The 16,464-nt window shown below is 35.3% G+C and overlaps 2 protein-coding genes across 5 annotated transcripts; one reads left to right on the top strand and one right to left on the bottom strand.

Annotated features, from left to right (window-relative positions):
• The first annotated feature begins 440 nt into the window (after nucleotides 1-440).
• LOC103325314 (Coatomer epsilon subunit) lies at nucleotides 441-3,159 on the top strand. The gene is made up of 6 exons (XM_008227472.2): nucleotides 441-843; nucleotides 979-1,130; nucleotides 1,742-1,877; nucleotides 1,967-2,122; nucleotides 2,543-2,622; nucleotides 2,789-3,159. The coding sequence occupies exons 1-6, from the start codon at nucleotides 580-582 to the stop codon at nucleotides 2,880-2,882; spliced, it is 882 nt and encodes a 293-aa protein (XP_008225694.2). The 5' UTR covers nucleotides 441-579; the 3' UTR covers nucleotides 2,883-3,159.
• Nucleotides 3,160-3,827: 668 nt separating this feature from the next.
• MUR4 (NAD(P)-binding Rossmann-fold superfamily protein) lies at nucleotides 3,828-10,531 on the bottom strand. Of its 4 annotated transcripts, none has more exons than XM_008227470.3 (11): nucleotides 10,224-10,531; nucleotides 9,207-9,369; nucleotides 8,675-8,799; nucleotides 7,521-7,634; nucleotides 7,319-7,426; nucleotides 7,134-7,225; nucleotides 5,943-6,084; nucleotides 5,742-5,836; nucleotides 4,999-5,128; nucleotides 4,524-4,668; nucleotides 3,828-4,411 (listed from the first exon to the last, which is right to left on the bottom strand). In XM_008227470.3, the coding sequence occupies exons 2-11, from the start codon at nucleotides 9,265-9,267 to the stop codon at nucleotides 4,170-4,172; spliced, it is 1,254 nt and encodes a 417-aa protein (XP_008225692.1). In that variant the 5' UTR covers nucleotides 9,268-9,369; nucleotides 10,224-10,531; the 3' UTR covers nucleotides 3,828-4,169. The 4 variants fall into 4 exon arrangements, with proteins under 4 accessions (XP_008225692.1, XP_088904548.1, XP_088904549.1 ...); XM_089048422.1 differs by having other exon boundaries at nucleotides 10,120-10,415; XM_089048423.1 differs by lacking the exon at nucleotides 10,224-10,531 and adding an exon at nucleotides 9,938-10,000.
• Nucleotides 10,532-16,464: the final 5,933 nt, after the last annotated feature.

Here is a 16,464-nt window from a genome sequence, read left to right as displayed (position 1 = left end):
ATAAACCCAAAAAACTTAAAATAGAGAGAGACAGAGAGAGAGAGAGAGAGAGAAAGAGAGAGACAGAGATTGACATAATATGGAAAAGTTCTTGAAACGAATGATCATCTACCTAATTACGTTGATTTCACTTTAAAATGTAATTGTAAACATGAGATTTATCGAGTTCATTTGTGAGTAATTGCATGTATTCAGAGTTTACTTTAAAATTATATAAGAAAATGAATCGTGAGTTTTACTCGTTACTCAAAAGCAAATCGGAAATGATAATCTTTATTAAAATTTCTTAATGAATATAACTTGTTAGAGTTTAAATGGAATAATGCTCTGAATTTTTAAGATGAATGTATTGAGCTTTCTTAATTTCTCTTACAAAAAACAAAAATTTATTTTAGACACACCCTCTTCACACACATTGGGTTTAAAAGTGAGTTTTGGGTTGGGCCATTGAGTCTTTCTACATCAACATATATTTCACAACTTCAAAATAATCGGCCCTCTATAGCCTTTGTTCACCACCCTCTCTCTCTCAGATCTGTAACTGCAATCTGCAAAGCAGAGCAAATCGAAATCGAAACAATGGCAGCAGTAGCAGCAGGACCAGACCACCTCTTCAATCTTCGCAACAACTTCTACTTGGGCGCCTACCAGGCCGCCATTAACAACAGCGAGCTTCCTAATCTCTCTCCAGACGACGCCGTCGAGAGAGACTGCCTCGTCTTCCGCTCTTACATAGCCCTCGGCAGCTACCAACTCGTCATTAATGAGATCGACGCCTCCGCCGCCACGCCTCTCCAGGCCGTCAAGCTCCTCGCTCTCTACCTCTCCGGCCCCGATTACAGGGTTCGTCCGATCGTCTTCATCTTCAATTTTCAATTTTTGATCCCTAGATTTCTGTTTTAGAATCACAAACAATTGAATCGAATCGAATTGGATTGGATGGAGATGTGATGAAATGAAAGGCGTCGTGTTTTGCAGGAATCGGCGATCTCGAGTCTAAAGGAATTGTTGGCAGATCCGGGCATCGGAAACAACTCTATTCTGAGGCTGATTGCTGGGACAGTCTTCATGCATGAACAGGACTACAATGAAGCTCTCAAACACACCAATGCTGGAGGCGCTATGGAGCTGTACGTATAATTTTTAACTTCACATTCACTTGGGCCTTTTCATACTCTAATTTCACTGAAGATCATGTTTGGATTAAAAATTGTAGTTCAAAAAGATAACTTCACTGTTAGATTTTCTCTCAGCTTTACGTTGTTATTATCTTTAAAACGGGATGCACAGGAAATGCTTCACATTTTAGTTTCTTTAGCTTGATTTGTGATTATGTTTCTGTTCGTTCAGCTTTTAGCTAGCTAGTCCCATTAGATCAAGAAAGGAAGTTAATTAGAGGGTTCTACCAAATAATTCGAAAACCCTTTCCTTTTATTAATAAGGAAAAAGTAAACTGAAACAAACTCTAAGGTCCCTAACTGTGAACTATAGAAACCAATTGCCTTTGTTTGCTTGTAAATTCTAGATGGCTTATGCAATATACGTCTTGCCTTCTGTTGGATAGTGCCTTCCTGACCTCGAAAATTAATCTTTGATGTAATTGATAAGCTGTGCCTTTACTTGTTAATGCATTACCATGTAGTCACATGTCATTTAAGTGTTGAAGCGGGAAGCAGAAATATCAATACTGATGATTTTGCATTTCTCTGAAGCCTGATACATGCTGCTTATGCTTTTTCAGGAATGCATTGAATATCCAAATATTCCTTAAAATGCATAGGTCAGATTATGCTGAGAGGCAGCTGAGGGTCATGCAACAGGTTGACGAGGACCACACGCTAACTCAACTTGCAAATGCATGGTTGAATCTGGCAGTGGTAATTAAGTATTTTCTTTTCCTTTTTAGTTCATCTTGCAGACTAAACATCATAGTGCACTTTTGTAATTTCACATTCTTCGAAATCAGGGTGGTTCAAAGATACAGGAGGCATATCTCATCTTCCAAGATTTCTCTGAGAAGTCTCAGGTTACAAGTTTGATCCTGAATGGAAAGGCTGTTTGCTGCATGCACATGGGAAACTTTGATGAAGCTGAAAGCCTTCTTGTTGAAGCACTGACCAAGGCAAGTATCTCAGTAATAACTTGGGTTTTCTAGAGATTTTATGGTGTCTATAGGTTGTATCCAGTCAAGTGCACAAATTTCATAAAGTTTAGGTCATAGTAAACAAAAGTACATGAAAACACTTTATGCATACTCAACTAAGATCTGACTATATATGCATATAATCAGAATTCTTATTTCTCTAGATCTAGTAAAAAATGAGTTCTACCACTACTTTGTTACATTGCGCTGCTTTTCTTGTTTCCCTCTATTTATATTTTCTCCATGTTCATCTACTTTCCCATAAACTCCCAAGTCATGGATTTTAGTGTTGTTCTATTAGTACATTTAAGCATATTCATATTGCGACTATGTGGGGATGGCATTGGATTGTATGTGTTTTTTTAAGATTTCGAAGTGATAAAGTGTCATTTGTCACAGGATGCAAAGGATCCAGAAACTCTAGCCAACCTCGTTGTATGCTATCTTCACCTTGGAAAATCACCGTCTCGTTTTCTCAGGTATTGGCTAATGTATCCTGCCACTAGAACACAAAATTTCTTTTTCGTCTCTTCCATAAGTTTTGTTATTTCATGAGAGGACTGGGATTATGAAGTTGTATGTCATATAAACTAGGTGCTACTATAGAATATAATGCTGAATGATTGGATTGTCACTCTTTTTCAGCCAATTGAAACTTGGGCACCCAGATCACATGCTAGTCAAACGGGCCGCAGATGCAGAAGAGGGATTTGACAGAGCTATCCAATCAGTTGCTTGAAATCTCTGAAGTGGTTTTTACACAAGAGCTGATTAGTGCTATTGTATACTTGTTACACCTTTCGTGATGGCTCTTCTTTTGATTTTTAAGCTGATAATATATAAATTTAATTGGAAAGATGTATTTGGAGACACGGATCAAATCTTTGTAGTGTTGGTTCTTAATCTCATTGTTGGATAAGGTACCTCATATAAAAATGTCAATTATGGGTTTGGTTTCATGATTTCAACAATGTGTATTCCAAGTTTGTGATTAATTGCAACTGCTTTCTGTTTAAGCATGATTCTTGCCATTGTTGCATGTCAGAATTTAATTGATGGGATAAGCCCTGCATTCTTATTATCTTTTGAATCTTAATCAAAGGTGGGTCTACTTGCCACAGTTGGCTTTGCTTGATCTCCTTGAAACATTGCATCTTTTTGTGGGTTTTGTGGATTTTGAATAAGTGGAAGCTCCTTTCTTTTCTGTGCTAAGACTACTGCTTTCACCTCAATGTTTCTTTCTTTTCATTTTTTGAAGAGAAAATTGAGTGGTTCCAAATTTACGATTACAAGTATATTGATTTCCAGCCCTTACAAACGACCAACCTAACAACTTACCTCAACCAATCTAAATTAAGGGGATTGCCCCTACAGCCTTCAAAGGTTAACACAAGTATTCCTTCTCAAAGAAAATAATAAACTCTTTATTCATACTGGAATTTTATCTATATTATTTTTTCAAAACGTGTACTTAATTTGAAGTGTATAATGCGTGTATTATTTTGTATGAAAAGTGTACCAAAAATTTTAGTATTTTAAAAAAATAAATTTGTACATGTATAAATACACAAATCTACTAACAAGGTCGTGACAATGGAGCCCTGAATATCTGGATGGATCATGGAGCAGATGTCAAAATTAAACCACTACGAACAAGCACTGGATACCAAGGAGAGAAGAAAGATAGGATAAAAGCTATACTGCTCCTGGGCATCATTATTGAAATATATCATCATTCGAATACATGTAACAGATAGGCTGCTCTCTTTTTTTCGGGCGACAGTATTGGGCTGCTACTACTACTACTAAAGAATAAACATAATATAATGAGAACAAAAAATTTATATTAATTCTGAAACCCCTCATCCTTCTCTTTTTTGGTTAATGGGGAATTCTGAAACCCCACCTCTTCTAACTGAACTAAAGAAGTGTGGCTTTAGTCATGCACTGCAAGGAATATTGTGTCTATCTTCATGCTATGCAATGCCGTGACCATTTCAAAAAGACATTGCCAGCGGGGTTCCGTTCAAGAATACATCACCAAAGGGGTTCCGTACCCATCACGGTGTGACTTTTGCCATCTCCACGCAACCTGCAAACTCTCTTGAAGATTGGTGTGTTGAGCTGTCCAGTTGAGTTCACGCAGGATCTTAGATGGGTCGCTATAGACCTCAGCATAGTCGCCAGGCCGACGGGGAAGGAAATCAACTTTGATGTCCACCCCAGTTGCCTTCTTGCATGCCTCCACGAACTCCTTTACTGAACTACCTGGTAATAGACAGCCACATACAAGCTTAGGACCAAATTCTGCTATTCACTACAAAATCTCTTGTACAATAAGAAATGCAGTTGAATTTGTGTTGATTCCATTTACCCCTACCTTTTCCAGTGCCAACATTGTAGATTCCCACTTTACGGGGCTGTGCATGCTCGAGAGCTTTCACATGAGCATCAACCAAATCAGTGACATCTATATAGTCCCTTATGCAAGTGCCATCAGATGTTTTATAATCTGTACCTCTAACCTGCAAAGCACTTTCATTACTAAAATTCCAACCACTTCAAAGATCATTGGGAAAGATGACTTGAGAAAACTATCCATTGTCCAAACATATGAAACATCCCAACTTTACTAGTGAGATGAAGATGATGAAAATGATCTTAGGTATATGTACATGCTTTTAAGTCCCAAACATCTGTTTTCTTTTTCCCCTTTATGGCATGTAACAATGAGTATGAATTTTTTTTCAAATGATTAATGTAGGGTTTCCATAATTAAATACAGTGGGCTAGTCATAACTTTAATAACCAAACCTATAACTTCATCAATATCAGTTAATTACACAACAGCATACCTTTAGCCCAGGAATAATGCCGCGAGCTGCATCAAAACAAGCACCTGATATTCGTCCATGCTCACGAAGCTCAGGTCTGGGGGCTTCACCTAATCTGCCCTCTGGATCCGACCCAATCACATTGAAGTACCTGAAAGGTTCCAAAATTTGAAAGAAAAAAAGTTTTGTGACAAGTTGCTCAGTATACAGAAAATATCACATGGGCTTGAAGTTTTATTGTGCTCATTATACAGGAAATGAGACAAGTTGCTGACCTTCCCTAATCCAAAGAAATATAGACAAAGATGAACATAATTGTGAACAAAAACCTAAGGAAACTTGCAATTAAAAGAAAAAGTAAAGCATACTAGCTTTGCGCAGAGAACCAATTTGTAAAATGGATTAGAGCCATAACCATCAGAAATCACGGAAAGGTTCTCAAGCTTAACAAAATCCCCATCCAAACCCCCGCATTCATTGCACCTAAGCCAAAGCCCAGGTGGTGCACCAAGGTTTCAAGTCCAACCGCCACATGACTTTAAAGAAGAAAAGCAGGACTTAAGCTATGAAAAGTTCAAGATGACAAAATGGTCAAAAATATTGCCACGTGATTCATGTTTCACTGGCAAAGGAAGATAACTTCAAACCAATGGTCACAAAATGGTTACTAAACAAGGTTACTCACAGGAAGGTACCTGCGTTAAGAACAATTCAAAAAACACCCAAAGGTTTGAAAAAAAAAAATTTGTTATTGGGAAACCAACCTGAGGATCATGACTGCCATGTCTGAATTCTTAGAGAAATCCAAGATAATATCTTCTGCCATCTTCTTAGCTTTTCCATATGGATTAATTGGCACCTGAATTATGCAGTCATGTGAATTTATTGCCATACCATCAAAGTCAACAACTAAACAAGTTTATTTCTTGGAAGCAAAACAAAAATCAAGGTACAGGACAACCCACCTGTGGAGTTTCTTCAGTAATAGGCATCTTCTCAGGTTCCCCATATGTTGCACATGTACTAGAATATATCAAAGTCTTCACACCATGTGCAGCCATTGACTCCAAAACCACCAAGGTATTCGACGTAATATTGTGGTAATACCTGTGCAAAAAACCAAAAATATCATTAATAAGATTATTTGCAAATGTTATAGCAAAAAATGCACCATTTGACTTGCTTATATCAAAGGATAGCCATATAGGAAGTCTTTTCTTTTTCTGGATAGGTTATATTAGTAAGGTATAAAAGGGAGTAGAATCAATGTGGACCAGCAGTCCACAAAAACTTAAGAACTACCCACAATAAAACAAGCCGCCAGAAACAATGCAAATGAAAACAACAAGAGGTCATCAAAGAAACAGAAGAGCAAATGTCAAAACCTCAAAACTGAAAACAATATATAACAAGGAAGTTAACACCAAAAACAATATGATTCCAGCACAAGTAGAGACATTTGAAAATTTCAATGTGGAAAAAGTTGAATATTATAAAGGAAAGCTGAATATATTTCTTATTAAAATTTTAAAAATAATGGTGCAGCCCAGTGAAAGCAATTCAACAAATTCCAAAATATCAGTGTTGTTTGTCACTTAAAACTTCTATAGGCGCCCTCTTGTGGACTAGAATGAGCTACAATTCCTGTAACCCTTAGCGCTACAACTCATGTATTCTTATCCTTGCAGCCATAAGAACAAAAATCCAAAATTTCTTGAATCAAAGAAGTTCCACTGAAAACTCAATGAGCCTTACTAGCTAGACAGATCACACAAGTAAAACAAGCATGCTTTTCAGAAATTCCAGAAAGTCAGGCTTTCTGTCATCCAAAACTTTTATACGCTTTTTTGCCTTGTAATAAAGGAAGCACAAGACTTTTCCTTTCTGTCAGCGAGAAATATAAACTACCATATCAACATCCAACATTACCCCCTAAGTTCCTAACCCTTAGCTGCAATTCATGTATTGCAATCCACATAGCATCACCAAGGGAAAAAATCAATAATTTCTTGAATAAAAAGAGTTCCGGTGAAAACTCATTCACTTTTACCACCTCATGTACAAAAAAACTGCACAAGCAAGACAAGCATAATTTGAATGACAAGCATAATTTGAATAATAGTAAATGCCTGCTCTAGTTCATGCATAGTACTCACTTAAGTGGATCAAGGGTGCTTTCCCCCACGTATGCAACAGCTGCAAAATGCATCACAGCATCAAAAGCATTTTCTGAAAAAATTTTGTTAACCTGGAATATTCAGTTAAGGGCTACATTGGAACTTATCCCTGTTTATTTGCATAAATATTTTGAAAATACTTATCAAGGACATCACAAGGATACAGATTTTGCATCCCCCAAGTCAGCATAAATAAACTGAAGCCTTCCAGGTTCAGGAAATAGTTCTTGGAGAACCTTGATTGCACCTAGGTTTCCCCGTGAGAGGTTATCCTGTCAAAAAAAAAAAACATATCCTTAAAGATATACAGTAATTATCAAGTTAAATTACAAAGAAGACTCGCAATTTAATCCAAAAGAAACCTACCACAATAGTTACACGATATGAATCCTTTAGAAGTCGAAATGCAGCATGTGAACCAATATATCCAGCACCTCCTGTTACTAGGACATGGGTCACCCCTGATTCATGAAGGGAGAACTGGACAGAAATAAATTGTACATGGTAAGAAAAAGTTCATAGAACTTCCTTTCTTGTATCCAAGTTTTCATATCTAAGTATTAAAAACAAACAAAATACGCAGAATATGTGGCCAAACCAACAAATCAAAAACAAACAAAAAAATATGTGCTATCACTCTGTCAAACGACAAGAAGATTGCAGAGGACACTTCAATTGAACCCAAGCAGGTAATAGACAAAAAGCGAAAAGAAAACACGCTGGATCAAGTTTGATAATCCCAACCAGAAGCAAGATGATAAAATGATGATAATGATTTCTCCTGTGAGGATGACTAAAATTAACATCATCTTCTGATCCCTGTTATGATGTCCTAGAAAACGGTGAGGCTATTTGGACCCCTTAAATGTTCAGACAGCCTCATCTATTGTACTATGTCCTTGGATGCATGGTTGCCATATATTATGGCAACTTTCATTAACTAGACAGCCACAAAGACACTTTGTGCTGTTTTGGAGAAACGCATTCAATATCTCTAGACACATAGAAATCACAGTCCCATACAACTTAACAAAATGTGAGATGTCCTATGTATCTTAAGAAGTAATAGTATTCTTCCACATTTAAATGCTCATTCTTCAAGTTTAAACAATAAAAGCAAACTATTGTATCATTAACACTGTTAAAAGCAAAGTCCAAGCAACCAAAGTGTTATGCCAACATACACAATAAGCATATAGGACAATAAGAAAACCTTCACAAGTTTAAATTCATGGAAGATTGCTTTTAGCGGCATGGTAGATAAAATAAATAAACAAGCAATAAGTGTGCTACAATTGAACTGAAACAGGCATACCAGCCTATGCAACTGAAACATTCTCTAATATGTCAGACCTAAAAACTAAAACAATTATTGTTGGGTAATGGTCAAATGGGGCAAGAGTAGTAAAAAGAGATATTGAAAATTATCTAATCAGGAAGGGATTATATTGCATTAAGAAAAAAAGGATCATTAAGCTGATAATCACTTTGATACAAAAATTGTAGGATTAAGGGATTACCGTGCTTGGGGTATTGAAAGATGGGGACTGTTTCAGCATGATAATGCATAATGCTGTAAGGGTAGCAGCCAGAAGAATTTTTCCTACAAAATTGTTCTTCCTCTTGGGATCTGGATAATCCATGCCTACAAGCACAACAGGGTTCAGTACATAGGCTTAAAACTTTCATATAATTCAAGCAGAAAATTCCTACCCAATGCAGTTAAAAAAAAAAAAAAAAAGGGTAAATTAGAGTATTCTTTGAATACAAAACCTACATAATAAACACATTGCGAGGACTCTTATTTCAGTTCAACCTCCTTCTAATCTCCTTTTATCAGAAGGCACGGTGATAATAACAAGATTCATTCTTTTTAGAATGGTGAAATTGAAAAGCTTAAACTATAATGCAATAAAAGAAGAAAAGAGAAAAAGGAGTGGGGAAATCTCTAAAAGAAAAGCTGTATATATACCAAAATAATGTTAACCACTTGACGAAATTGAATTAACATGACAGAACAGAAAAGATTATCCAAGGAAAACGAAATGTCACCTCCAAGAGAAATGGATCTATTGGTCCTTGACTGACTTCTGGCCCTGCCAAAATTTAGCATTTGGGGAATGTCCTCAATGCTTATAAACAGGAATCAAATTTTATGCCTCAATGTCAATGACCAAGTATAACCTATCCTTGAATATGCTTTTGGTGTAATGAACTGCAGTGCAAACCAAACACAATCAGCAAGAAATTCAAATTCATGGGAAATTTTATTAAAACTCAAAAGTGGTTATTACTGGGCCCTCTCTAGAAAAAGGACCAAACGAAAAAGTTCAAATCCCAAAGGGAAAAAATTTCTGAACAGAGAGACACACATAGGAGCCCTGGAAATTTCACCGTTCATCTTCAAATTTCAAAACAGAAGAAAGAGACGAATTCCGAATTACAAGATCCAAGGAGACCCAAAAGAACACACCCATATAAGTTTTTGAAAAAGAAAACATCAACAGGCCCAACATTCCCATATATATACGGGAATCACATGCACATCTTTTGATTGTCAGAACATGTCTGCCAAAGGAAAAAGACGAACTTTAAAGGACCATTTTTCAGAGGTGAAACCGTTGTCTGGAATCTGAAATAGCTGAAGAAAAACAAACCCAATAAGGTAGAGAGACCCAGAACAAACCCCACCGTGAAAACTCGAAATTTCGAGATCCAAACAGACCCACCGGCAATAAACACCACAAATTTTACTCAAGAAAGGTAAAAAATCAAATAGGTACCCAGTTTCTCTGTGATGATCACAGTTATTTATTGTTATAAACAAAAGTACCTGAAGGCTGAAGCAAAAAAAAACAAGCAAACAAACAAACAAAAGCATTAATAGGCTCTGATGCACAGAAATAGAAACCAAAACTATAAGGACCCAGATGCAAAAACATGACAATGAGAACAAAAAGCTTACAAATTTAAGGGCAGAGATGCATGAATCCAATAGAAAACAGCAAAAGCAAAATTAAAAACGTACGAGAGAGAAAGAGCGAAGAGAGAGAGAGAGAGGAAACGTACAATGAGCAGAGGAAAAAGAGAAGAGGGTCACGAGCTGAGGTGTCTTTGTTGTTGTTGTTGTGGGTGGCCTTGGCGTTTGAAAATAAAGAGAGAGAGAAAGCAAAGGAGAGGCTTGTAATTCTAATAGGCGGAGATTTCTCAGCGAGTTCATGTTTGTGAGCTGTTGCGTTCCTATTTGTTTTTGTGCAGAGAGAGAAAAGAAAAGCACAAAGAAAATCGTAGACTTTGAAATTTCTATAAATACAAAAATAAAAAAAGATTTACAATTTTTCCTTCATTTTTTGAGAGTTTAGAATCTAATCTCTCTGTTTCCAATCATCTGCTTTCCTATGAATGTCTTTTTTGCGACGAATGCGGGTCGAGTTTCTCTACACCCACCAATAACATGCCACCACCTCCCTTCCTTTTTTATTTATTTCTAATTCTTATGGACCCACCACTTTGTAGGACCCGTTTTCTCCATGTCTTGAGACAGCTTCTAATTTTTTGTTTATTGGTTTTTTTTTTATAATAACTTTTCTCAAATTTTCTGTTTTGGTAAAAACAAAAACAATCAAGAATACTATCCAAAGAAAGGAAAATTAATAAAATGAATGTAATTATGAGATATACTGTACCCACAATTATAGTGTTTCTTTTGTTGGGGGTGAAAAGACAATTATTGATTTACTCTTTTTTTTTCTTCTAAAATTTATGAATGGATCAAAAAACGTACACGTATCATGAGAGTTTGAACCCAAAGACCACTTAGAAGCACATCAAAAGCGACCATCCGATTGGTATTGATTTACTAGTTTAGTAGTACTAATATTCCTAGCATTGAAAGAAATCTGAAATTCTTGACAGAAAGAGAAAAGAAATCTGAAATTCTTGACAAAAAAGAGAAAAAAATCTGAAGTTCGAATTTTTATCTCTCATTAAGGAAAAATATATATATAATATCATACTCAAATGATGTAATTAATTGGTAGTGGAAATTTGACTATAATTTTATGTAGTAGAAGTAGGGTTTTGCACTTTACTAACTTTGGATGGGTCTCCTTGGACCAGCCTAGAGAAGCCAAAAAATTCATAAATCTATGCCCAGAATCTCCTATCTGCTTGGCCACGTGTCGTCAAAATGAGGTCTCAATTATGTTAGAGATAAACTGATATAATTAAAGAACTAATTACGTAATTAATGGATTGTATTATATGACATATTGCGACAAAACAAAGCATAACAAGGGAGGTGAACTATGCTGATAATTACTAAGTACAAAGATTACAAATTATCTTAGGTTTAATCACAACACGACAAGAACCAACTTGAATTTAACCCAAGTAAGTTTTCATTGTTACCTTACCTACACCTACATGATTGGTTTTTTTCTCTCATGAGGTCAAGGACTTTGGAATCTATTATTACAGGTCGGTTTGACCATTGTCGTTCAGAATCAACATGAAGCCCAAGTTTGGCCAAGCATCTCCATGATCACCGTACTCATTTCCTATGATGTTTTAGAAAGTTGATTGTTGCCTATTGCTTTGTTGTGTGTGGAGTACCTCTCTAGGATGATAGGATCGATGAAGTGATGTTTAGAGTGACATTTGAATTTTTGTCCCTCGTTTTGAAACACACAATAACTTCTATATTTCCAAACGCTCGAGTTTTTACGAAAATAAAAATGCATCTTTCGGCAACCAATATTAGAGTAAATAACTAATCTTATTCTGAATTATAAAGCTAATCTTATTCTGAATTATAAAGCTTGACTATGAGGATTGCAACATGAAGAATTAGACCAAACTATTAGTTTAAATATGAATGAATATTTTTATTTTTTTAGCACTCATGCACATGCTAGCATGTGGAAATGTAAGTGAGTGCAACTTTATATGTCTGTCACACTTGTATTTGAACATGAAAAAACTATATATCAATCAAGAACTATCTCAACTTCCCTTCCCTGCATATACATTTCATATAAGTTTTTTTTTAAAGAGTGGTGATTTCCCCACTCATTTTTCTCATATTTTATCCACTTACACTCCTGTGGGGAAATCATTGTCATTTTTTAAATACTCCATGTTTTGCCTCGATAGTCGTGTTTATTATTGAAGATCTTTATATTCCTTAATATTCCCTTAAGCTTAATTAATTAATTAACTGAATAAAAATATGTAGAATTAATTCCCTCAACCTTGCATGTCCTGAGAGAAAGTAAACCTCCATAAATATCAACCCTATCATTTTTAAACACATCATTCATGAAATTTTAATTTCTGGGGCCTTCTGGTTTGAATATTCCCTAAAGGCGACCCTGCCTGACTCTCTATAATTATAACTGGCATGCCAAACCCTCTCTCTCTCTCTCTCCAGATTCACAGAGTGATGATGGTGGGCCATAATCTCTCACGGGTTGCTTCAAAATATTGTATGTGGCAATCACCATGAATGAATGATGGAAGCACACTCTGAGCTTAATTACTGCAACTTGCCGACAGTGTTTATCATCCTTAATTACATTGTTTAGTTCATCTAATTACGAAAAAAAAGATTGACTTTTGGTACCATATAAAGCAGCTTTGTGGGGTATATATTAAGTGATGTTGTTTGGTCCCCTTTTAATTTTGGTACCAAAGTTGATGTTTACATCTTGTCTGCAAGCTCTGTATCCACCGCTCAGTTTGGCTTAGGAAGTACTTATTAATCACATTCGAGATTGCTTTACATTTGCAGAAAATGGTTGCTTCACATTTACATATCATTCTTAATCTCAATTTGTGATTACTTAAATTAATTAATCTCTCTCTCTCTCTCTCTCTCTCTCTCTCTCTCTCTCTCATATATATATATATACACACACATATGAGCATGTGGATGTGGCCTTTTTCTTTTCTTTTTTGTTTTAAAAGTAAAAACCCTCTGGAAACCCAACGCAAAGTGAAGCAAAACTCATATGTTGTCACTTTAATCACATTACAGAAGACTATATTATCAAACGTAGGTTGACCTGATTTTGGAAACTTGAACACCCATCAAATAGTAAGGAAGTAGTTTATATCTAATGTGTGAGGCGATGAGTCCGGCTTAATTAGTGGTGAGTCTTTTTCAATTAATTAGTAGATCGTATGATATAGTTCTCGAGTTGAATTGTGCTTTTATTGAGATAGAATTGTCGAGTACGTATGATTTTGAACAAGAGAGAACTATTTCGAATTTTCATCTCTAATTTTTAAGTATAAGATAAGTGTTATGTCACTAAAGATGTAATAAGTTTGTTTTTTCTTTAATCAGAAGAATAAAACAAACTTTAATTAGTTAAAGTGTGTAATATAAGCAAAAGATCAGATTAAAAAGCTAAGGACCAATGAGCAAAGATTTACCACTTTTCCACGTCTACAACCAAAGGAATTAAAACAGAGTTGAGTCAGTCGAAGCCAAAGCCATCGTGCATGATGAGTCAAAAGCTGTGAAAGACATGCAGCAAGCCGTCCAAAATGGGATGCTAAAATAGAAGTCTAAAATAATGAGAAGAGGGGGTGGAGTGGAGAGAGATTCATCCAACTTTCAATCAAATTCATGAGGACGACTTTATGGTTGAAATGACATTAAAAAAAAAAAGTGTGGTTAGTACTGGGGAAAACCTAACCAGGCCGGCTGCTGTTGCATTAATAAATAACAGACGTGCATTTTGCTTCCATTCCATGGAGTACATGGACCATGATATACCTACCATGCATGCCAATTGTAACAGTATATTTTAAAGTCTTCAACTATGGGATTCGTCAAATGAAAACATCCGGGTAGTGCTCTCATGTCTTGTATTTCAATCATACGGACACAGGACCATTTGGAATAGTACACCAAAGGTCTGAGTCAATTTCACTAACACTCTACTGGTAAAAAAAAAACGACACTATATATAGATATATATTTTGTATGCAACATACATTACCCTAATTGGAAAATGTCAAGTTGGTTAGGCAGCCCCAATGCAATGATGAGTGACCCTAGGTTTGGACTTCGTTTAGTGCACTTGGAACAAATTTTGGCGTGATTGATGAGGATCTAGAGTGTTTCCCTGGATACATGGCAAAGAATTATCTCCTAGTTGTTGCTTTGCTTGTGGATGTTGTTTCTTCATTAACAAAGAAAATGTACCGATCTCGAAATTAGAACAAACCAAAAAATGCATGAAATGGAAAATTGTACTTTTATTAGGTTTAATTCTAAGACTGAAGTTGGAAGTTCAAAGCGTGGCATGGTGTTGAAGTTGAAACAAACAACCATATAAAGAAGATCTGACAACTAGGGCCACCATATTTATCTTCGTCGGTATCTTTCCTATTATAGGATATTATAGGAGAGAGAGTCTCTTGTGTGAAAGGGAGATAACACTATTTTGTGATTTCCGATCAATCATGGCCTGTCGCATGTGATAATGTTTTCACGTGATATTCTATTATTGATTGTGAATGACAAATTAGTACCATCTCCGTTTTATACAAATTTTTCCTGCTATTATAGGCATCCATTAAATGAGTTGGTGCCCATTGATACTTAAAAAGTAAGTTTATCTGTTAGTTTTCCAAAATAATGTATAATTATAAGTTTAAGAAAAAGCTTGTGAGGTTTTTTGTTTTCTTTTGATGTCAACTTTGTGAGTGAATATTAATATACATATCATCTAATTTATGCTATTATTGTAGAAGGGTGTATAATATATATTTAAAGTCCATTAGAGATTAATTATATTTTTTTTAATGATAGAGATTAAATATTTAAATTCATAAAGCGTCAGAATTAAGGAGATTTAAGTAAATGTATATATCCATCTAATAATGAATATAATGCAGAGTAAAATTAATTATATAAATTCGGCAACTAGCTAGTATAAATAGTCAACATAAATTTGGTATGCATTATTGAGTTTTCTTTGGACCCATAGACTTTGTCTGCATGGATGATGCCTGCCTGCCCACCTTTTTCCACAGAGGAAGGCCATCTGGCACTCAAAAGGTTAGTCAAGTTCGGCTCTTTCTTCTTTGGCTCAGGTCGGCTATGAATACAAATTACAAAGTTGAAAGATCACTTTGTCGTTGGGTTGGGGCCTTTTCCATATCATTCTTTATCCCTCCCTCTCATTCTCATTTTCATGATTAACTTGAGAGGCGACTGAGGCTAAAGATTAGATCCCACGTTCACATTGATCTCAAGTTTTCAACAAGCCTCATCTCGGAGAAAAAATTACTTACACCCGTTTCATGAAAACGGTTATCTCACACATAACTATGTTATGAGAATGACACTTTTATAAGATGCTCGTTTCATAAAATAGTTATCTCACGATTATCATATTATGTGAATGACAAGTGAAACAATATACGAGATGCCAGTTTCATAAAACAATGATCTCACACTTACTATATATTATGTGAATGCCACATGAAACCAATGTTGTTAATAATTTAGGAAACACAAACGACAAGAGATAGAGAGCTTTTTTGTTGAACTGGAGTAAATTATCATTGACTGAAACACAACTTAAATAACACGTACAAAATAACTGACTCAGATAACAAATGTATACAAATTTTTCCCCTTTCTCCAATATCGCCGCTCCTTGTGAAATCACATCTTGAAAAGAAGATAAGATTTTGAGAAAGTGTGGCATCCTTTAATGATGGAGACAAAAAATTATTTTTCACCAACAAAGGGTAGGTAAAAACACATTCGCATTATATAGTTGAGTTGGACTCTTTTTTATTCAGAGATAATATTGATGAATATTTTAATGACAAAAAATTATTTTTCCACAAAACATCAACACACACTCAAAACATTTATAAACACACCCAAAAAATATATAATTGTTAATTTTGGTATGTTTCTATGTTTAAAAACTGTTGAGTTTTTTTATAAATACATTCGAATTGAGTTTATTTATAAATTTGTATATTTTATTATATATCCCCTCCTCAATTTGATTCCAAGATTTGAGGGGGAAAGTGAAGGAGGATATTGAAATCCATGATGAACCATGACCCTCTATATCTTTTGGGCCTTAACGTAAATCCAAAATTGCTCTTTGGGCTAATTTAAATAATTCTCAATTTAACCCAAATTTCAAAATTAGGCCCAATTTGTTATCGGTCCAAACACTCACATTTTGGGCCAATTGTATGTCATTCGTCTTTTAGGGTTTTAGATAGTTTTGGAGGCTGATCTCAAATGCTATAAATTTGCAATTCTAGG

Source organism: Prunus mume, linkage group LG3 (genome assembly GCF_029339155.1).
Source record: "Prunus mume cultivar Tortuosa linkage group LG3, ASM2933915v1, whole genome shotgun sequence".
NCBI lineage: Eukaryota > Viridiplantae > Streptophyta > Magnoliopsida > Rosales > Rosaceae > Prunus > Prunus mume.
The sequence above is the reverse complement of the archived record's forward strand: the minus strand, read 5'-3'. Positions and strand labels throughout refer to the sequence as shown.